This window comes from Canis lupus, chromosome X (genome assembly GCF_003254725.2).
Source record: "Canis lupus dingo isolate Sandy chromosome X, ASM325472v2, whole genome shotgun sequence".
In the NCBI taxonomy this organism is placed as follows: Eukaryota; Metazoa; Chordata; class Mammalia; order Carnivora; family Canidae; genus Canis; species Canis lupus.
This window is the reverse complement of record NC_064281.1, coordinates 85119464-85142055: the sequence shown is the minus strand read 5'-3', so window position 1 is coordinate 85142055 and position 22592 is coordinate 85119464. Positions and strand designations below refer to the sequence as shown.

The 22592-nt window shown below is 39.2% G+C and overlaps 1 protein-coding gene and 1 pseudogene across 1 annotated transcript in view; both read right to left on the bottom strand.

Annotated features, from left to right (window-relative positions):
• The window catches only part of ALG13 (ALG13 UDP-N-acetylglucosaminyltransferase subunit), a 72483-nt gene that overhangs the window by 18704 nt on the left and 31187 nt on the right, over positions 1-22592 (bottom strand). The window contains 13 exon segments of the mRNA XM_035711627.2: positions 8573-8738; positions 9940-10011; positions 13601-13656; positions 13759-13791; positions 15956-16076; positions 16427-16583; positions 16773-16886; positions 17492-17738; positions 18097-18224; positions 19426-19526; positions 20071-20135; positions 21347-21455; positions 22411-22486. Coding sequence (XP_035567520.1) covers positions 8573-8738; positions 9940-10011; positions 13601-13656; positions 13759-13791; positions 15956-16076; positions 16427-16583; positions 16773-16886; positions 17492-17738; positions 18097-18224; positions 19426-19526; positions 20071-20135; positions 21347-21455; positions 22411-22486 — 1445 coding nt within the window.
• LOC112649059 (tropomyosin alpha-4 chain-like) lies at positions 2531-6187 on the bottom strand (annotated as a pseudogene).

The window sequence follows — 22592 nt, the reverse complement described above, 5'->3', positions numbered from 1 at the left end:
GTAAGGTTAGCTTTTGTATTTGAGTTCTTTCCAGTTTTTGAATGGATGCTTGTATTGCGATGTATTTCCCCCTTAGGACGGCTTTTGCTGCATTCCAAAGATTTTGAACGGTTGTATCTTCATTCTCATTAGTTTCCATGAATCTTTTTAATTCTTCCTTAATTTCCTGGTTGACCCTTTTATCTTTTAGCAGGATGGTCCTTAACCTCCACGTGTTTGAGGTCCTTCCAAACTTCTTCTTGTGATTTAGTTCTAATTTCAAGGCATTATGGTCTGAGAATATGCAGGGGACGATCCCAATCTTTTGGTATCGGTTCAGAACCGATTTGTGACCCAGTATGTGGTCTATTCTGGAGAAAGTTCCACGTGCACTTGAGAAGAATGTGTATTCAGTTGAGTTTGGATGTAAAGTTCTGTAGATATCTGTGAAATCCATCTGGTCCAGTGTATCATTTAAAGCTCTTGTTTCTTTGGAGATGTTGTGCTTAGAAGACCTATCGAATGTAGAAAGAGCTGATTGAAGTCACCAAGTATAAGTGTATTATTATCTAAGTATTTCTTCACTTTGGCTATTAATTGGTTTAAATATTTGGCAGCTCCCACATTCGGGGCATATATATTGAGGATTGTTAAGTCCTCTTGGATAGATCCTTTAAGTATGAGATAGTGTCCCTCTTCATCTCTCACTACAGTCTTCATGGTAAGTTTTAGTTTATCTGATATAAGGATGGCTACCCCTGCTTTCTTTTGAGGACCATTCAAATGCTGCTTTCTTTTGAGGACCATTCGAATGGTAAATGGTTCTCCAACCTTTTATTTTCAGGCTGTAGGTGTCCGTCTGTCTAAAATGAGTCTCTTGTAGACAGCAAATAGATGGGTTCTGCTTTTTTATCTGGTCTGAAACCCTACGCCTTTGGATGGGGTCATTAAGCCCGTTCTCGTTCAGAGTTACTATTGACAGATATGAGTTTAGTGTCATCATGATATCTATTCAGTCCTTGTTTTTGTGGATTGTTCCACTGAACTTCTTCTTAAAGGGGAATTTTAAGAGTCCCCCTTAAAATTTCTTGCAGAGCTGGTTTGGAGGTCACATATTCTTTCCATTCCTGCCTGTCTTGGAAGCTCTTTATCTCTCCTTCCATTTTGAATGAGAGCCTTGCTCTATAAAGTATACTTGGTTGCATGTTCTTCTCATTTAGGACCGTAAATAATATATCCTGCCAGCCCTTTCTGGCCTGCCAGGTCTCTGTGGAGAGGTCTGCTATTACCCTAATATTCCTCCCCATAAAAGTCAGGGATTTCTTGTCTCTTGCTGCTTTAAGGATCTTCTCTTTATCTTTGGAATTTGCAAGCTTCACTATTAAATGTCGAGGTGTTGAACGGTTTTTATTGATTTTAGGGGCGTATCTATTTCCCGGATCTGAATGTCTGTTTCCCTTCCCAGATTAGGAAAGTTTTCAGCTAGGATTTGTTCAAATACATATTCTGGCCCTCTGTCCCTTTCGGCGCCCTCGGAAACACCAATTAAACGTAGGTTTTTCTTCCTCAGGCCGTCGTTTATTTCCCTTAATCTATCTTCATGGTCTTTTAATTGTTTGTCTCTTTTTTCCTCAGTTTCCCTCTTTGCCATCAACTTGTCTTCTATGTCACTCACTCGTTCTTCCACCTTGCTAACCCTCGTCCTTAGGACTTCTAGTTTGGATTGCATCTCAATTGATTTTTAATTTCTGCCTGATTGGATCTAAATTCTGCAGTCATGAAGTCTCTTGAGTCCTTTATGCTTTTTTCTAGAGCCACCAGTAGCTGTGTAATAGTGCTTATGAATTGGTTTTCTGACATTGAATTGTAATCCAGATTTTGTAACTCTGTGGGAGAGAGGACTGTTTCTGATTCTTTCTTTTGAGGTGAGGTTTTCCTTCTAGTGATTTTGCTCAGTGCAGAGTGGCCAAAAACAAGTTGTATTGGGAAAAGGAGAAAAAGAGAGAGAGAGAAGGAAGGAAAAGAGAAAAAGGAAAAAGAGAAAAGGAAGAAAAAAAGGAAAAAAGAAGAAAAAGAGAAAAAGAAAGGTGAAAAAAAAGGGTGGGGGGGAAGCAATCAGAAATCAAAAAGAAAAAAAAAACACGGGGGAGTATCTTCTGATTCTGTATACTTTAAGTCCCTTGACTTCCCCTGGAACTTGTCCGTCTAGCTGGTCTTCTGGGGGAGGGGCCTGTTGTGCTGATTTTCAGGTGTTAGCACTTAGGGGAGCTGCTCTGCCCCCTAAGTGGTGCAGGGCTCAGTGGGGGTTGTTTCCCCGTGAGGCCGCAGAAGGAACAACCCCAGTGGCCACGGCAGCTCTGGAAACCTGGATTCAGCTCCCGCAGGAACTACTCCGTCTGCAGGGCCTGGAGGCTGCTAGGGCGGGGCCGTTGATCTGCTCGGCTCAGGCCTTAGCGTCCTTGCTGTCCTGGGCCCTCCTGGCCTCTGCCTGTCCTGGGGGGAGGCTGGATCCTGGGCTGTGTCCGGCGCCCTGTGCTCCCGGTCTGTGCTGTTGAATTCGCGCTCCTGGCCGTGCAGCCGCCTCTCTGCAGAGCCGCCACCCGAGCCCCTCCAAGAGCTGCTCCTGAGCCGCACAGCCCCCTCTGCACGGAGCCTCTTCCTCTGCCGGAGCCGCCGCTGCTGAGCTGCTCCCGGAGCTGCGCAGTCCCCTCAGCGGAGCCGCCGCCAGAGCCCCTCCGAGCTGTTCCCGGGTCCCGCCGTGTGCGCGCTGCAGCTCTTAGGGAGCTCGGCACACTCTCCTGTGCCGGCCGCAGGTGTCTGTTAGTGTCCCCGGGAGTCTAAGGGCATCCCCGCCCTCCTGGGTCTTGCTCTAACTCCCTGCAGGTGCCTTTCCACCTGGGAAGATTGGTGCAGCTCCTGCTTCTCCGGGATGGGGTTCTCCTGTCTGGGGGCGCTCGCCCCGGCCTTAGCCCGGCTCCTCACAGGGCCCCTCCTCCTTGGAGGCCTTTTGTTTATTTCTTTTTCCCCAGTCTTCCTACCTTGATAGAAGCACAAACTCTTCTCACTGTAGCGTTTCAGCTGTTCTCTCTTTAAATCTCAAGCCGAATTCGTAGATTTTCAGGATGATTTGAAGGTTATCTAGGTAATTTGGTGCGGACAGGTGATTTGGGGACCCTACTCTTCCGCCATCTTGCCCCTCCTCCAAAATACCTGAATTTATATTGATACTTCCAATTCAAATTTGAGACCATAAATGTTTTCTTTAGCCTTATTATATTCATATTACCTTTCTTCCATACTGAGGCTCCTGGTTTGCAAGGGCACAAGGTAATTAGAATATCATACACTCACTCGTTTGTTTTAACCAACATCACAGTCTCAGAATAACAGAATAACAATCTGATTATCTAGTTACAAGAACCTCATATGATTATTAAGAGGATTAAAAATGCTTGGCACATGGTCTCTCAACTCTATTTTTAAAAATAGTTATACAATATCTACATTGTCCAAACATAAGGATATTGCCATTACATAGTATAGTCTCCACCTGTTAGGCCTCATTGTCTTATTTTTTTTTTTTACAGTTTATGTAAAAATTTGACCAAAATGTAGAAGTACACTATTACATATGATACAGTTTCTAAGAATCTAAATGAAAAGTGTGGGTTTTATTCAATTGCACAATTTGCTAGTGTACCTTCTGGGTAGTGTGATGCTTAATAAATAGGAGTGAGGGGCAGAATATTTGGATAAGCTAGAAGCAGGATAATTTTGTCAGAATTGTAAACTTGAGTTGGCCCCCACACTGCTGGGGAATGTGGAATATTTCAGCTGAGATGTTAAACAAGAAAGCAGAAATTACAACTAAGCCAAAATGTGCAGCCCTGCCTACAAAATACTCCATATCCAGTTTAATCAGGAGTTTCTTGGTCTTTTATTAACTTGGTCCTAAAGAAGGAATTAAAGTCCTACATAAGTAAATCCTCAGTTTGCCATTCCCTGAATTATAAAATAAATGAAACTAGGCCAATTACTTTATCTCTACTTTGCTGTCAGAGAGGCCCCTTCCGCCCACTATTTGTTAAGAACTACTCAGTTATTGATGGCTAGTGGTCTTCTGGATAGAACTTCTCTAAATAAGACTGGATTCTACCACACTTATTCCTGCTGAGTAGATGGTCTCAGATCAGAACAGACAAGCATGGGTCATTATTGGAATAAGCTATCGGAATCCCTGGGTGGACCAGTGGTTGAGCGCCTGCCTTTGGCCCAGGGCATAATCCTGGAGTCCCAGGATCGAGTCCCCCATTGGGCTCCCTGCATGGAGCTTGCTTCTCCCTCTGCCTATGTCTCTGCCCCCCCCAACCCCATGTGTCTCTCATGAATAAATAAATAAAATCTTAAAAAAAAGGAATAAGCTATCTGCTCCTCAGAGACCAACTTTAGAATGAAAGGAACATGTAGAAGAGCATAACATCAAGGATCTATCTAGTAAATATTTGGGTAATTATTATGATTATTTCCTAAGTATTGTCATGCTGACTACTCAGAGGATGTTTGTTCTGTATTGTGGAGTGTGGGAAAGGGCCAAGATGATTAAGTTAATCTTTCTATGGTTTATGACTTCCCACAAAGCCAGCCCCCCTCCCCTGGCTTTGTTTTGTTTTGTTTTCTTTATTTGCTCTGGATGGAAAATCCCTACTCATATTTTAATGTGATGGTCCCTGGCTACCTGTCATGTGACCAACAGTGGCCCAGAAGGTTATATATTCCTTGGCCTTTTAAGTTGACCCATGACTAGATACTGGAGTTGTTTTTGAAAGTGTAGGGTTGTCTATTCTCCCAGGAACCAAATGCCCTCAGTCTTAAAAGAGTTATGCTCAATATGAAATACCCTGCCTATCTTATGAATAAATGCAACTTAAGGATAAAAATAGAGCTGAAAAAGCTGGTGCCATTTGAAAAACGGAAGGAATTAGATTTAACTGGTGCTCAAAGCTTCTCTGATACAAAATATTTGGTCATGTATTTGTAATTTGCTTGACATTTCCAGCAAAGCAAAGATTCATTAGCAAAAGAAACTTCTTACAAGAGAAGAGAAAGACACGGAGCTCTGGAGTTTCTGTCGGAACAAGACTCTTCTGTTTTGGTTATATACAGTTAAGTTCGTTTAGTGTCTGATGTAAGCCCATATTCTCTTCCTTGGCCTGGGCAAGCTTTTCTTCCAGGTCACCAATGGTCTTTTCCAGTTTTGCAACCATTCTCTCTGCAAATTCAGCACAGGTCTCGGCCTCTTTCAGTTTGTCAGACAAAAGTTTGATTTCTTCTTATTTATCGTCCTTTTCAGAAACTTCAGACGCAGCATCGAGTGACTTCAGATTGTCAGTGACATTCTTGAGTTCTTCTTCTAGGTTACTACATTTTAGTTCAGACACCTCAGCATGCTCCTCCACCCTCTCCAGCTAGTCCTCCAGGATGACCAATTTATAAGCCACCGCCTCCTACTTTCGGTCGGCCTCCTCAGCGATGTGCTTGGCCTCTTTGAGCTGCATTTCCTGAATCTCCATCTTCTCATCTTTCATGGCCCGTTTTTTTTTTTTCATGGCCCAGTTTTCTATCACCTTCATTCCTCTCTTGCTCTCATACGCAGCCTTTTCTGCCTCTTCCAGCTTCTGTGGCTAGTCACTCCTGAGCCCTGTCCAGCTCCTCCTCCACAAGCTGGATGCATCAACTGAGAGCTGCCACATCGGCTTCAGCTTCCTTGCACCGCTTGCAATTGGTGTGCAGCTCGGCCCTGCCTTGTCCGCCTGCTGCTGCAGGGCCTGAATCTTGCCTTTCACTGTCTCCAGGGAGATGAGGCCGGCTGTGACGTGGAGGCGCACACAACAGAGGGCAGGCAGTGGGGGGCATCTCCCCGCCCCTGGCCCAGCCTCCGTCAGTGCGATGAGGTCACCAGCCCAGCCGCCGATGTCAGCACCACTGGCCACAGCTCGGCCTCATTTTCTTAATTCTTTAGGTCATTATACATTTAATACTTACCATTAGATCTTAGGTGTTGATTTCTTTAATTGTTTTGGTAGTCTAAAAGTCAACTAATTCTCTGGTACACTGAAGTTCATCTAATACAACTTTCCATGATAATAGAAATCTTCTTCATCTGTGCTGTCCGATACACTAGCCACTGGCCACATGTGGCTTTGAGCATTTGGCTGTGGTTTGTGCAAGTGAGTGTGAGGATTTTATTTCATTGTACTTAATTAAAACAAGTTTTCACATGTGGCTAGTGATTACCTTGCTTGACATCATAGCTTTAGTAGAATCTTCAGGAAGGGTTCATGCAAATGATATTCTCTGAAATACTACTACCTTTTTAGGCTTGAAAATCAGTTTTGGTTGGATATAAAATGTTTGGTTTACACATTCCTTATTTTAAATGTTACTCCATTTTCTTCTAGTATGAAGCAATACTGTCAAAGTTTGATGATTATCATTTTATTTCCTTTATATTCCATAGGCTCTTTTATCTGGATAATCAAAAGACTTTAACATCCAGTTATTTTACTACAATTGGCTTGGTGTTGGCTGTTCTGGGTTGGTATTTTCAGGTGTGCAGAGTATTGTTTCATTCTATAAAGTTTTTAATTTCAGGTAAAGTTTTCTGAATTTTAGTTTTCAGTATCTGTTCTTTTCTCTTACTTTGGTTTTCTTCTTCAGAGATTTCTATCACTGTTTGATCTCCTTTGCCCAACTTTAAGTCACTTTTGAATCTTTATCTTCCTTTTCTTCATTCTAGATACCACCCCCTTCTTACATTTTTAAGGCTTATCTGTTGTATATACTTGATCATGTTCTTTATCATTTAGTCTTCATTACTGAAATGACTGCCATTTTTAATGCTTTCCAGAGTTGTCACTTCATTTGAGTTTTTCTAATTCTGATGCTATTCTTAAGATTTTAGTTTAATTCCAGTTATTCTTTAATGTTTTATTACATTATTTATATCTTTAGCTCATTCTGAAATAGCTGTTTAGTTGGTTTAGTTTGGTGGACGTATTTCCAACATACTTTTACTGTCTATAAGGATATTATTTTTTTTGTTCTTTAAACATCTTTGTATAGGATTTCACCTTGATGCTTTTTCTTTACTATGTGAAATTATTATTCATGAACTTCAGAACGAAGTGGATACAGAGTAGTTTTGTTTTTCTGTCATGTTCAAAAACATGACTGCTTTCTAGGATTCCATGGCTCTGTTCTCAGCTTTGGTCTGGAGATGTTCTTTTCCCCTATCCCAATCACTTCCCATTCCACTCCTAGCAGTTTCTCCCAGTGAAGAATACTATCCTAAAAGGGAGCCCTGGCAGGTCAGTTTTGAGGGTTCTTAGGCGCCAGATTGCTCCAGAGTTTTTCAAGTCCTTTTACCATGTACCCAAAGCAATTACTTAGTACTGGGAGAAGTCAAATCACTTCCCAGTCTTAGCTATTCCTTCCAAACTGGCCGCCCCACTTTCCAGTGAATTCTTTTTTTTTTTAATTTTTTTATTTATTTATGATAGTCACGAGAGAGAGAGAGAAGCAGAGACATAGGCAGAGGGAGAAGCAGGCTCCATGCACAGGGAGCCTGATGTGGGATTCGATCCCGGGTCTCCAGGATCGCGCCCTGGGCCAAAGGCAGGCGCCAAACCGCTGAGCCACCGAGGGATCCCATCCAGTGAATTCTTATTAGCAATTCTGGGGAGCCTTCTGTTCTTAGGTCCATCAGACAACATCCCCAATGCTTCCATGTTCTGGCTCCCACAAAGATCCTGATAGCATACAGATCTTGTGACTGCTGGTTTGTCCCTACCTGCTTAAGTTTTGGGGTTCATAGGGATACCTTGTCACCTCGTTTTATTGTAAATGTTATGTATGGGTTTTGGTTTTGCTATTTCCATTTTTATTTGAAGACTCAGATTAAATAGCTGTTGTTATTGCTACCACCTTCCCAGAATTCTAAATTATATTAACTCACTGGAATTTCACAACCAGTTCATAAATTGGTACTACCAGTACCCCCAAGCTCATAGGTAAGAAAGGCTCAATACCTTGTCCAAAATTACATAGGTAGTGAGTTGTAAAACCAAAATTCTAATCTAAATGTCTTAAATTCTAGTGCCTATATTCTTTCTTACAACATTCATGGGGAAATGATTCATTAAATACAAATGTATTTTACAGCAGACATTTTAGGAATGAAAATTCTGTGAAGTGTGAAACACCTCTAGTTTAATTCCTGTATAATAAAACTTAACTCAAAGTTTAAGAAACTAGTAAAATCCTCTAAATTTTCAGTAGGGTAGCAAAACAATAGGTACAAAATCATATCAAAGCCAAATTTGCAAAAAAAAAAGCCAAATTTGCAAGAAAAAATTTGAGACTCTGGCTCTCAAATCTCATGGATCCTCCAAATACAGAACATACTTTATTAAGCAGGTTAAATAAATTTAATACTAGAAATTAAAGTAATCCCACCTAATCACCAGAACTGTTGTATGAATGTTTATGAATAGGAAAAGAGGCTTCCCAAAGTAAGCAACCACTAATAACCTACCTGGTCTGCCTTGTATAGGGGGAGATACAAATAGAGGCTGTATAGCATTCTGTGAGGAAACTGAAGTGGTACTACTAGCTTGATTAGCTGCTGCACAGTTAAGTAAGACTGGAGCTGGAATATTATTGGCACAGGAAGCTGCAACTGCTGCAGAATTTACCATCACCTGTAAATGTAGAAGAAAGTTTAGAAATCAAGTTTAGTGATTTTTCAAACATTATTAGTCTCTTATTTGATCCTAAGTTTCAAGACACAGTATTTTGATAACTAGAACACAGAGAAATCAATTTTTATGTAAACCACATATAGGTTATTTCTTTTAAAATACCACAATTAACTTTAAGATCTTAATTTTAATTTATTATTTTTCTGAAAAAGTAATACATTAATAGGATTCAAAAATCAAATATAAAATTGCATATAATGAAATGTTTCCTTCCAACCCCTTATCCTCCATCTGCCCAGTTCCCCATTTTCCAAACAGGTAACCTCTGGGTTTCCTACATATTATCCAGAGATTTAAATGTTTATTTTTAAATGTATTTACATTTCTCCACACTAACACATACTTTTTAAGAGAAAAAATGCTTTGTGTGTGTAAAACTTCACGGGACTGCAATTTATTTTTCTGATGAGGCCACAGCACCCAACACAGCACTGTGCACAGAAAGATGTCCAATACATAGTAACAGACACTTCTCAATGCAGTCTCTATTTTCTTACCACCTACTACTATGTGGCTGCTACCCATTCCGGTCCTCAGAAACTGTATTCAAAGTCACCAGTGGTCTTCATGGCAACAAATCCTAGTAGACTCTTGCTAGTCCTTATGGTGCTTCACCTCTTGGCAGCAACTGACACTTGACTACTCCTTGAAACATGCTCTTCCTGGTGCTTCCATAGCCATATACTCTCCTACTTTTCCTGTCCCCTTGACTATTCCTTCTCTGCCCATTTGCTAACATTCGGTGATGTACAAGCTCTGTTCTAGGTGTTCTTCTCAATCTCTTCCTTCCCCCAGGATTATCTTATTCACTCCCATGGTTTCAGCTACCTTTTTGACGCTAGCTCTGAATCTATTCTTTACACTTCAGTTTCAGCAAATGACAGATTATATAAGAGGTTCAGAAGAGACAGGACTAGAAGTAGTCTAACGCCCACACATAGAATAGTGTCTGGAACACAGCAGATAATCAATTTGTTCAATGAATTTACTAATTACTGTGCCAGGCACCACAAAAAACAATAATACTTAAGCTAGAAACACAAGTAACATCTTTTAAATATAATGAAAGACAAGGAGAACCAAAAGAAAACAAAAGTCATTTCCCACCCATCTGACTGCTCGATAACACAATTAAGATTACCTTCTGGGGGTAGTTGTATGAGGTAACCGTGTCCTGAGCAGACATAGAACATGGTCTTCTGTCCTGAAGAGACTTTAATGAATACAGAAGTACAGTTAAGTAAAGGTAAATCAAGAAACCAAACAACACATCAATAAAAGATCTGCTTTGTTTCAACATCTCCTAAAATTAAGTGATAAGTCCTCTGTCCTTTAAGTATTCAGATTTGGAAGCAACTAAGATAATGTTCATTATAATTCAGGTGACTGTGCTGTTTCCTATCTATAGTGATCCTGATCATATCCAATTCTAGTCCAATGCAGAAACTAAAATGGAGGATTGTAGTTTAAACACTTTTTTAGTGGACTTTCTTGACTTAAGAGCTTAAAATCAGTAGGACCAACAACAGTTCTGCTCATCAAAAACATTCCATCTACAACTGTAGCTTAGGACAAGGGTGGGTATCTGGTTATTCAGCTATATCCTAGCTAAGCAGGATGGAGTATAGTCCGAACACCACTCCCCTCTGGCTCAAGGATTTGTGAAAATGAAAATGATTTTAAAAGGCTCAGAGTTATGCATGACAAATTGTAACAAAAAACAAAAACAAAAAACCTAGGAGCAGAAATTGGTTTAACAATGATAAGAACACAGAGGGAATCAAGGGAAGCAATCACAGAAAACAGAGGAATCGTAATACTGTGACAAAGATGAACCCAACTTAACATGGATTGCACATTTCTAAAGTCTATGTTCAAGTACAGCTAAAGCACCTTCCAAAAAGCAAACTTTGGCTTGGACTCAAAAGGCCTAGTGCGAATGCCAAACAGTTCTACAGAAGGATTTTGTTGAGAGTTGGGCATAGAAATAAGTAGCAATAAATGTTTGTGGGGGTTTCTTTTTTAGAAGGCTCTGCCTGGACATCTGTAAGTCCTACATTGGTCCTCTTCCCCACAGCATGCTGTGAAAAAAATTACTTAGAAACTTGCTATAGATTTGGTGATTGGAGTGTGGGAGGGGAACACATCCTGAAGAGACTAAAAGCTACTGGGACTATACAATAAAGCTCAGAATAAAAAGGAATATGTTGACAAATGAAATTAAAGGGATAAACTTGTCATCCTTGATGGGGAGATTTTTACTTGCTTTTCTCACTGGGGTGGCTATTTTAAGAAATGGCACAAGAAGCATATGATAGGAGAATAGTAATGGCAGAGTGAGAGGAAAACCTATTCCTCTAGAAGGGGCAAGGAAAGGGAAGAAGTAATAAGGAAGAGAACCACATATCATAGTTTTCTTCTTTCTTAAGATGTATCACCTAAACAGAGAAAACAAAAGTTTAGTACATGAAGTTAAGATTGTTTTTTTAAGACTTTATTTATTCATGAGGGGGGGGGGGCAGACACATAGGCAGAGGAAAAAGCAGGCTCCATGCAGGGAGCCTGACGTGGGACTCAATTCTGGGTCTCCAGGATCACGCCCTGGGCTGAAGGCGGCGCTAAACCGCTGAGCCACTCGGGCTGCCCTGAAGTTAAGATTAAACATAGTTAGAGAACAGAGGGTTGTTATTCAAGTTCTTACAAATATTCCAGTTCTCCTGGCTACATGGAAAGTTGTTCTTCCTGGCCTCATTTAAAGTTAGGTGTGCCCACGTAATTTATTTGGCCAATATGAGCAAAAATATTAAAAGCCAGTGTACAATTACCCTATCTTCAGTCCTGCAAAGTGACTGTGAAAGCACACATGTCCATCAGCCTGGGTCCCCCGAGGGACTATGATGAACAAAAGCCTGCTACCAACCTACACTACACATAAAACATGAGCAAAAATAATTGTCCTGTGTTAAGCCGCTAAGATTTGGGAAGGGGGGTGTTATTGCGGCATAACTTAACTTGACTGAAACAGTAATTTGGTTATTAGAAGTAGGGTGCTACTGTAATAAAAACCTAACTTGAAAATGAGATAATGAACTTGTGGTTCTTTGGGAAGGTTTGGAAAACAATGTTAGTTTTGTGTTTTGATTACTGTTGGCAGAGTTTAGCAACATATTTTAAGACAGATGTGTACAGAAAAGTAGTCTGTAGGAAGGAATGAAAGGGAAGAGAATACAGGGAGTAAGTCTTTGAATACAGGGGACTTAGAGGGTTGAAGATGCAATTGTTTGAACTTCAAACTGTAAAATATAAAATTGATAAACACTTTGAACAACAAAGATCAGTTAAAACTTGGCTTTGAAACCAAAATCAAATTGTTAAAATCTGACTGCATTAAGATATTTCAAAGCAAGAGTCCAACTAAGAATGCAACACCCATCGAATCCTTGCAATTGGACAAAATGACTCATGGAAAAGCCTCCAAAAGTATGGCTCCTCCATCCCTAATAGGCTCAAGGTACTTGCAATCAAGTAGAGAGAGACACATAGGGATAAGAAAACAACTTACAGCAATTCTAAGTAGGATGTCTATTTAAAAAAAATTGTCAGTATGGCTATTGACATATGAAACTAACAGGAATCAAACAGAGAAGCAGAATAAATTAATCACACAGCCAAAGAAACTATGAGCAGAACTAAAACCATCCAACTGAGATAAAACAACCCTTGGGCTCCCAATTTTCTCTAAGAAGCAGGCTGAGAAAGCTGCTCAGCTGCCAAGAAGGATTATTCCCCAATGCCTACACTTCAAATATGACCAAAGACAACCAAGGGCCCCAGAAAACAATGAATCAGAGAGCCCCCCCCCCTCCAGGGAACAGTCCCTGTGCCTAGGTTGAAGGCCCTCACGATGTCTACCCATGATGTCAGAATTGCTACAGGCCATTAGCTATATTTCTCCCATTCCCCCTCTTTTCTGAATGGGAATTTTTACTGACATTTTTCAGTCCCTGCTCCACAATTTTAAGTTGGGTATATAGTGGTTAACTTTGTATCTTTGGTTTTAGGCCTCCAGATGAAGAAGAGCCACATCTGGACCCAATATACAGAGTACTACACATTTCCCCAAAACTTTGGGCTCTGAGTTTAATTACACTAAGATTTGTGGATTATCTCCCGTGAGTTCCACCTGTGGAAGAAAGTATTTTGTCTGTGGTTGGGAGTTTGAGTTGCATGCTGTCCTTAGCACTGTTAAAATAACTTCCAACTTTTTGACTTTCAGTCACATAGAAGTTAGATACTTCAGTGGAACATACTCTGGCTAATGAAAATGAAAATGACACATGTCCTCATCTCCAGATGGAAGCTGTAAGCTGAATAACCAGCTATAACCAGTGTACCTTTTGTTTCCTGCCTTTGCAACCATGAATGGAGCTTCTATCAGCCTCAGTCCCTGAGCAGAGCCCTCCTGTAGACCTCCACTGGTCATGAAGCATAACCAGGAAACAAACTTTTGTTATATGAAGTAACTGAGACTTATGGCCCATTCTTATAGAAAAATCATACTAAAATCCTCTTAAAAATCATCACTGCCAGTGTTTGAATTTTCTCTTGTATCAACACATTAGAAGATCTCTAAATAAATTAATTTCAGGGTCTTAATTTCTTCATCTACAAAATGATGGAATGAGGCCCTAACTACCTCATAGGATTGTTCTGATTTAAATACATTTATATCTATTGCTCTTAAAATAGTGCCCTCAATACACAATAGGAGGTATAAGTGCTTGCCATTATTAAATACCTACCAAGTTTGCTGTAGATTCAGTTGTGCTATAAACACCTGAAGTTTCATAGTCTGGTTCTAGAGAATATAGCCAAAGTAAAGTAAAAAATGAGCATTATTTTAGAACTTAAAATTGTATAAACAATGATGAATGTCGGATTATATCTAGATCTCACTGACCTGAAGGATAAATATATTCTTCATGATATCTCCCTACAAAAAAAAGACAGAAGAAGTGTTTATGTAGGGCTTTTTAGCTCAGCAGAGCCAGATGGCCAGCACTTGCTTTTTCTTAAGTTTTATGGATATATATTCAGAACTAAAATTTATATGGTCCTTGAAACAAGTGATGTGAACTTTGATACTAGTCAACCGATACTGAAGTCAGATATTGACTGTAAACAGGACAAATTTCTCCTCTGAAAATTCCCTTAGTTCTTAAGAGTTCAGGCAGAGATGAAAACCCAGATGTATCTAATTTTTTTCAGTCAAACAGTAAAGTATGGTGACTGAGTTCACTGGCTCTAGACTTAGGGCTGTCTACATTTGAATCCTGATTAACTTACATCACTTTAGGGGAGTTATTTTTTTGTGCCTCAATTTCTGCACTATAAAACAGGGAATAAAAGTACCCAGATCATAGAGCGGGAAAAGAACACAGCATGGTGCTTGATATATAGTAAATGGTGTCTATTAAGTAATTGGAGTATAACCTATCATTTGCTTACATGGACATTAAAAGGGCATATCATGAACCATCTGTTTCTCAGCCTGTTTTAAGTAAATAATACATTTAAAATTGGTTTGTTCTCAGAGGATGGCTCAGTGTACTAAAGGGATTTTACTTTAAGACTACTATACCATTAAAACACAGAGAAAGTTAATGATCAATTGGACAGTTTTCCACCAAATAAACTCCACAGGTCAAAACTGGATTTGATTCTCAAACACATCACTTATCAAACACATACATGCAACCACTCCAGACAGCAGGATTTAAGGTGAGAACAAAGATTTGGTTACTTTGAATATCCCACTACAGGTAAGCAATACACATCTGAAGGTGCCCACCAAGCTAAAGGGAAAAGACAAAAGGGTCATGCTGAGTAAAAGAGCAGAGAATATACATCCTTAAGCACATGCATGCACATGCATGGGGACAAAGTCTTCACAGATCATTCCTCTGCTAGATGTTCTGTCCTAATTCCTAGAAATACCTATTTTCTTCTACACATATAGAAAGAAAAACATCACAATAAAGAACTTGACTGTTAAGTCAGTGAGATTGCCTCATACCTCCTTAATCCACCCAATTCCTCCAGAATTGTTTCAGTAGAATTGTCTGTAACTCACGTCATTTTACAGTAAAATGGTAAAATAACAAGCACACCTCATGGTGAGAGGCAGTATAGCAACTGTTAAGAACATACAGACAGATGTGTCTTAGTGTCAGATGTTGTCTTTAGTGTCAGACAAACCCAAATTCAAAATCGATCCCTGACAATCACAAAGGATCATATATTGCATATACTGCATGACTCCACTCATATGAAATGTCCAGAATTGGCAAATCTATTAAGATAGAATGCAGACTGGTAGTTGCCTAGGGCTGGGGGTGGGGGTTGGTGGAGAGAAATGGGAAGTGGCTGCTAACGAGTACAAGATTTCTTTTGGGGTCATAAAAATGTTCTAAAATTGATTGTGGAGATGGTCATGCAACTCTGTGACTGTATTAAAATCACTGTATACTTTTTAAGTAGGTGAAATATGCCATATGTGGATTATATCTAAATAAAGCTATTATAAAAAAACTTCAATCTCTGCCACTTACCAAGGGTATGACTTTGGCCATGTCATTTACCCTTTGAGCCTCAATCTCCTCATTTATAACCAAGGATACCATATTCCTTAGAGGATCACTGTTAAGTATTAAGTTATAGTTATTTAGTACAGTGGATGACCAATAGGATACAATGAATAGTAACATTTTAAGTAGACTTCTTTGGGCAAAGAAATTATTTTCTAGCCATCTCATAAAATAGCAACTAGTTACAGAAAAGCCCAAAGTAGTTCTACAAATGGTCCTCACCATTTGTGAGGTGCCTTACTAATAAGGAATAGATATTTTCCATACTGAAATCACACCAAATCAAAACTCAGTAAAGACCTATGCAGAGAGTTGAAAATAAGTTGTGACAATGTGGTGGCCTATAGAACTGGAAGTCCGTCCTTCTGAGAAAGACCAAGACATCTTCAAACACCTAGCAAGGTCTGAGACAAGAACTGATAACTCATTCAAAACAAGTTACCAGAACAGTGGGCCTGATGTGCCATAAGAATCACCTTTCAAAGATACATTTAACTGTAACTGACTCACCATGGTCACTCTGGCCACTGCCCTCCTCTGAATTCAAAGTCTGTTTGCCTGAGCTATGTCCTCGTCTTGAAACACAGTATCTTGAAGCAGCAGGAACCACTGTAGGGCGCCCTCTGTGATTCTGTACCAAAGACACACACATATACACATGCTGTTCAGGAAAAAAACAGCTCCAAGTATTTTAATGTAACTTAGAATAAAAAAACATGAGAAAATTATCAAGAAAACAGAAAATATTTTCCCATATTATGTAAGCCAAGATTATTGGTCCACCTCTACCCTTTCTCTCTAAAAATATCTGAAAAAAAGTTCTCCTCTCCCATCTTTAAAAGCTCTAAGATAAAAACTCATGTTTTTCGGAAGTGCTTTATTTGGTGGTTTGTCAAAAAGCTAAAAATTTATCCACATTGCCTTTACTTAAAAGAAAAGAGAAAGTAAACAGCTTTTTGAATAAAGCTTCGACCTACTTACAGATAAAGTTGGATAAGCAGTCTCATCCCCTTCTTCAACTTCATAAAAGGTAATGGTTTCTTCCAAGCCCCTGGGCATTGGTCCACTCTCTGGGGAAAAGCTATACTGGCACTCCTTATTCATACAGTGCATCTGGCGGTGACTACGTCTAAACGAACTTGAGTATTAAGTAGTTCAGAGAAAAGAGGGAAAATGATTACATAAGGTGGTAACTTGTTTCTAATTTCTAAATAACAGTTCACACTTCTCAATGTTGACATTTTTAAAAAGTTAATCCACATTTGTTGCTCAGCAAGGAAGCCAAACTTACCCATTTTGTGATTTTCAACATTTAAAATTCACTTACCGAGATCTATAGGAGAAGTTATCATAGCTCTGGCAACACCTTTTACCTGGGCCAGGGTAAAAACCAACTTTAGGGCCCTCCATGTTATGCCTGTTTATAAAGCGAGATGAATCCCTAAAAATGAAGAGAAAGGAGAAAACAACTCTATTCATAGTACTTGAGTTGTCAATCTTTACGCTTAAATAGAATTAACACATCTTTCTAAAAATCTCCTAATAGAGCTGTGATCTCCTCACTCCTGGCATTAGGCCTATCCATTATTAATGGATACAGTGCTTGATGGCCCCACATGTCTTCAACCATTCCATATATCCTTAAATAGTGGGAATACAATTCTCCCAATAAATTCATTTGACAAAAAAAAATTCATTTGACAAAAATTTAAGTATACATCAGTCCCATCCTCTATGCAGACATCACAAAAGGGAGCTAAACTGTTAAAACATTTCTAAATTCTGGGACACTGGGTGGCTCAGTGGTTGAGCATCTGCCTTCCACTCAGGGCGTGATCCTGGGGTCTGGGAACAAGTCCCACATCGGGCTCCTTGTGGGGAGCCCCTTTGCCTGTGTCTCTGCCTCTCTCTCGCTATCTCTCATGAATAAATAAATAAAATCTTTTAAAAAAGGGTATTTCTAAATTCTACTGTAATTCTGTCCAGGAATTATTAACCATATTTCAACAGAAATGTACATTATCTTGCAAGTCAGTTAAGCCTTACCTGGGCATCCCATATCCCCGACCTTGTCTCTGAGATGAATGTTGAGGATGAAAATGCTCATTAGACATAATACTGCCGGCTGTCTGTGGATAGTGCATTGGAGGGTCATGTCCGTAATGCATACTGTGTTGAAGCCTGGGCGGGAGGAGGGCATCTCCCCTGCTGTAAGCCATAGTCATAAAAACCTCTTTTCCTCTAACTTTTTTGAACATCTTCTTCCGTTGTTTCATGTCCATCTCTGACATCGCTTTCAGGCAAAGAAGTATCAAATAAGTTTCATAACCAAAGCAAAAGATCCAGTCCTCCCCTCCCCCAAATGCCTAGAACCATTTGGTAATGTATGGAGACATTTGTGGTTATTATTGCAACTGTGGGAAAAGGATGCTACTGGCATCTAGTGGATAGGGGCCAGAGATGCTAAGCAACCTATAATGCACATTATGCACAAGACAGCTGCCCACGACAAAGCTGCCATGCATCCTAAAATGTCAGTAACACACCAAAGTTGAGAAACTGAGAACAAGGCTTATCTATGTTGTCTTTTATTTAAAGATAAGATGTAAGTACAAGAAGGGGGAAATAATAAAAAACTTCAGCATACAAACCCATTTCTGGGACATAGCCCCCAGAAATTTTCTGGTAACCTCTTCCTTTCCGACTGGGCATAGCATTCCAGGCAGGAACAGGTGTGACTTGGGTAACTGGTTTTAAGTTAGCCAGTGGAACCACATGCCTTAAAGTTAAAGATACCACCATTAAGCCACTGCAAAACAGACTTAATTCTCACTGGATATATATACCTTCACCCATCCCACTTCATTTTCAAGTATATTCTACTTAAACTTGTTGACACTAGCTACCCTACTGGGGTTTTCTTTGAAGGTTAGAAAAACCTAAGAGTAGTTTATATAATTTCACAGCTATTTGTAGCACATATTATGATCCAGAGTAAAAGACTGTCAGAGACTAGTCTTCAAATATGTTAGGGATGCCTTGGTGACTCAGCAGTTGAGCGTCTGCCTTCAGCTCAGAGCATCACCTTGATCCAGGGATCTAGTCCCACATCAAGCTCCCTGAGAAGAGCCTGCTTCTCCCTCTACCTATGTCTCTGCCTCTCGTCTCACTCATGAATAAATAAAATCTTAAAAAAAAAAACACAACTATCGTTGCCTTTCCTTGGAAGGAGATTGTATTTTCCCACTCCACTGGCTTCAGCCTCAGCTGTGTAACCCACTTTGACTAATAAAATGTGAGCAGACACTTTAAGAACCAGCACATGGTTGGTCATGTTCATTTTTACCCTGTGATCATGGAAGACTGTATCTAGATAAAGCCTCTGCTGGCCTGCGTCCCCTTTGCTGATGCACTATGGATTGCTAAATAAGCAAGAAATGAACTTCATTGTTTTAAGCTACCGAGATTTTTTTGGTTGTAAGGGCAGCATAACTAAGTTTAATGGTTCTGTAAGTGGACCAACAGCATCAGTATCACCTGGAAACTTGTCAGAAGTTCAAATTCTTAGGCCCTACCACAGACCTACTGAAGTCAGAAACTCTGGGGATGGAGCTGTTTTAACAAGCTATGTAATTCTGGGACATTTTAAAGTTTGAGAATGACTGAGCTAGCTTATCGTGGTATAGGCAGAAGTTCAATTGGTAAATCAGCTTTCCAATAGAACAGTTTTATACCAGAATTCTATTGTATGTAATATGCCTAGTAAGTTGGCTGCGGACTAGGGATCTGGAAACTTTTCATATAGTGGTAATAATATTTCATACTTCAGCATGTGCTTTTAACAATTTTAAATCATCTTAAGCTGGTACCAGATGGAACTTTGGATCTTTTACTAGCATCCTGGTAATTCTCAATTTAGTATTACAAAAAGGCATCAAGAGCCAAATATTTTAGTAATTAACAAACAATTATATTCTTACTTTTCTGCCAATTCTTCAATGAAGACTGTTACTGAATTGTTCTCATTTCCAACTTCCTGAATATGAGCATTATAGTATCTTCCACCTGATTCCAAGCGAACCTGAAAGGAGATAGGAGACAGTAAAAATACATCTAATCTCAAATCTATTGACAGATAGGTCTTCTGCCAAAAAACTAAAACTAAAAATACAATTTCTCTCCAAATGGAGTTCAGTGTCAACTTATTAAAGTTGCCATCCAGTCTCATTTAATAGAGGTGGCACATGCTGAAAGATCCTTACATCTTTTTGAAAGATCCTTATATCTTCTCACAAAAGTTTGTAATTAAAATTTAACGCAAACATTAAAAAAAATTTTCGGGATCCCCGGGTGGCTCAGTGGTTTAGCGCCTGCCTTCAACCCAGGACGTGATCCTGGAGTCCCAGGATCGAGTCCCACATCAGGCTCCCTGCATGGAGCCTGCTTCTCCCTCTGCCTTTGTCTCTGCGCGCCTCTCTCTCTCTCTCTCTCTCCGTTTCTCATGAATAGGTAAATAAAATATTTTTAAAATTTTCTAGCATTTTGTAAATGAGCTCTGTTGAACCTGTGACTAAAACCACAACCTTGGGAAAACAAATTACTGAGTTTTTAAAAGATGAACTAACCTGACACTTGTCTCCCAAATAGTACTGTCTCCCAGCATACTCCATGTAATCAGATTTTTGAAGTTCTATTAAAAGAAAATGAAGATTCAAGCTCAAACTGCTCCCTTTCCCATTTTACATCATTTAATTTTCTAATTTACTTTTACCAGTGTTTTTGACAATGACACTCTTAAGGTAAAATCAGGGGCAGACAGGATCCTAAAGGGTCATTCTATTACTCTTTTTTTTTAATTTATTTTTTATTGGTGTTCAATTTACTAACATATAGAATAACCCCCAGTGCCATCACCCATTCACTCCCACCCCCCGCCCTCCTCCCCTTCTACCACCCCTAGTTCGTTTCCCAGAGTTAGCAGTCTTTACGTTCTGTCTCCCTTTCTGATATTACTCTTGATACGGTTCTTTCTCTGGTCAATTTAAGGAGACCTGCCAAAACAGTTTTGTGCTACAGAACACAGATAGGTGGGAATCAGGAGGTTATAATCTTAGTTGGTCAAACACCAGTAAGATAACAATTTGAAGTAACACGCCTCAATTAAAAGAAAAAAAAAACTTACACAGCTTCTTCAAATCAACTGTTATTTTTAACAACTTACTGTGTTCCACAGGAGCTTAACCTCATTCTAGACTGTTGGGTTATTAACTATACCTAATTTCACCAAGGTCCAAGATGACAAATAGGAAGCATTAAAAATATAAATACCATTCTTAGCTCACAGGACCATACAGAAACAGCCAGCAGAATGGATTTGGTCTATAGGCCATAGTTTGTGAACATCTGACCTATTCATTTATCAGTGAGGGTAGTCTTAACATTTTAAATTTAAGACAGGCTTATTTGCAGTTACAAGTTTTAGGTACTCTTAAAATTATCAGAAGTTTATCTCCACATAGTCTTTGCAAAACCAAAAGTATTGGATAAACATCAGATCCTAAAAGATCCCTTTCCACTTCTAAACATATTTGTTTCTTCTTTGGATTTAAAATCATGAGGATGTACATAGCACCTGGGTGGCTCAGTTAAGCGTCTATCTGCCTTCCCTGCTCAGCAAGGAGCCTGCTTCTCCTTCTCCCTCTGCCCCTCCCCATGCTTATGCTCTCCCCCTCTTTCAGATAAAATCTTTTAAAAATATAAAATAAAATCATGTATCTAGTAAACTAAAAGATACCAGGCTATTTTTTTATAACAATACATTAAAAACACATAATCAGAAACAATTTGCAATATTTTTTCCCTGATCTGTCAGGATTCAAAAGTATGCTGTTGTATCATTACCTTTCCTGCTGTCCAGCCAAACATCAAATTCTACATTACGATAGATTTCTGGATCCAGGGCTTTTAGCACCTTATAGGGGAAGAGCATCTTTGATGGACTTTCTGGAGACTAAAACAAAAATAATCATGCTACAAATTCACCATCCTTAGCTTCAGGGGAAGAAAGAAGAATTAAAAGTTCTTCCTGTCTTTTTAAACTATATACATATGCCTCCCTTTTCTTGCTAAAAAAGAAATAAATGCCATAATAAGTTTTATTGTGTATTTTAAAAATCAGGAGATTAAAGCAGCAACATGCAAATAATCTACCAGGTTTTGGATGGCAGAGGGAAATACTGCCTAAAGCAGCCAACAACTCAGGATTCATCTCCTATAAATCAATGCAACACACACAAAGATTAAAGATTCAGTCAGGCTATTCAATAAATCTCATCTTGATATATACACAGAGGTGTAGTGTGTCTGTACCCTAAAATCAACTGAAAAAATCTGAAAATTCTATTTCATTTGTCAAAATCTGTTACAACTTCCAAAGAAATTACCTTTTTCTTCCCCTTTCCTAGAATTTCACCATATCCAATACTGCTACTGTTCCCAAAATATCAGCACTTGGGGCATACACAAAGATTATTTTAACAGTATTTGCCTTATGTAGCTAGCCTCAAACTAAAGGTCTGCTTGATTTTAGGCCTATAAAAATGGTAAAATTTCTCCCATTTCTCTAAACAGAATTACTACCTATATATTTTTTAATGACAAAAAAAAACCCTCAGCATCAGAAGAGTGATTAAAGGAAATATCTATTGGATTTGTAACATTATTTTAACTTGAAAAACAGCTTCTGAAAATTCTCAAGTGTTGCTTGGAAACAATCTATATAATTCCATTAAAAACAAAAATTCAGACATTAAACACCCCTTGGACATTTTCAGATTAAGGAAAGTAAAACATGAACTCCTCCCTCACCCCATATAACTAGAATGGACCACATGATCTTAACTCATTTAAGTTCTGATGCTGCAAGCCAGAATTATGAAAATTCTTTGCCCTAGAAAATTTCAAACCTTTGCTTCTTCTGTTCCTTGACTGTACCCCTCTGGTGTATTTTCAACATTGCAGCAGGCACCCAACTCTTCAGTCCTAATTGAAAATATTTAGAACAAAGAACTTTATATATATGCAGTAGCTGTTTTAAGTCTAATGACTATACCACCACCTAGTGGTAAAGTAGCTCAGGTCTAAAAAT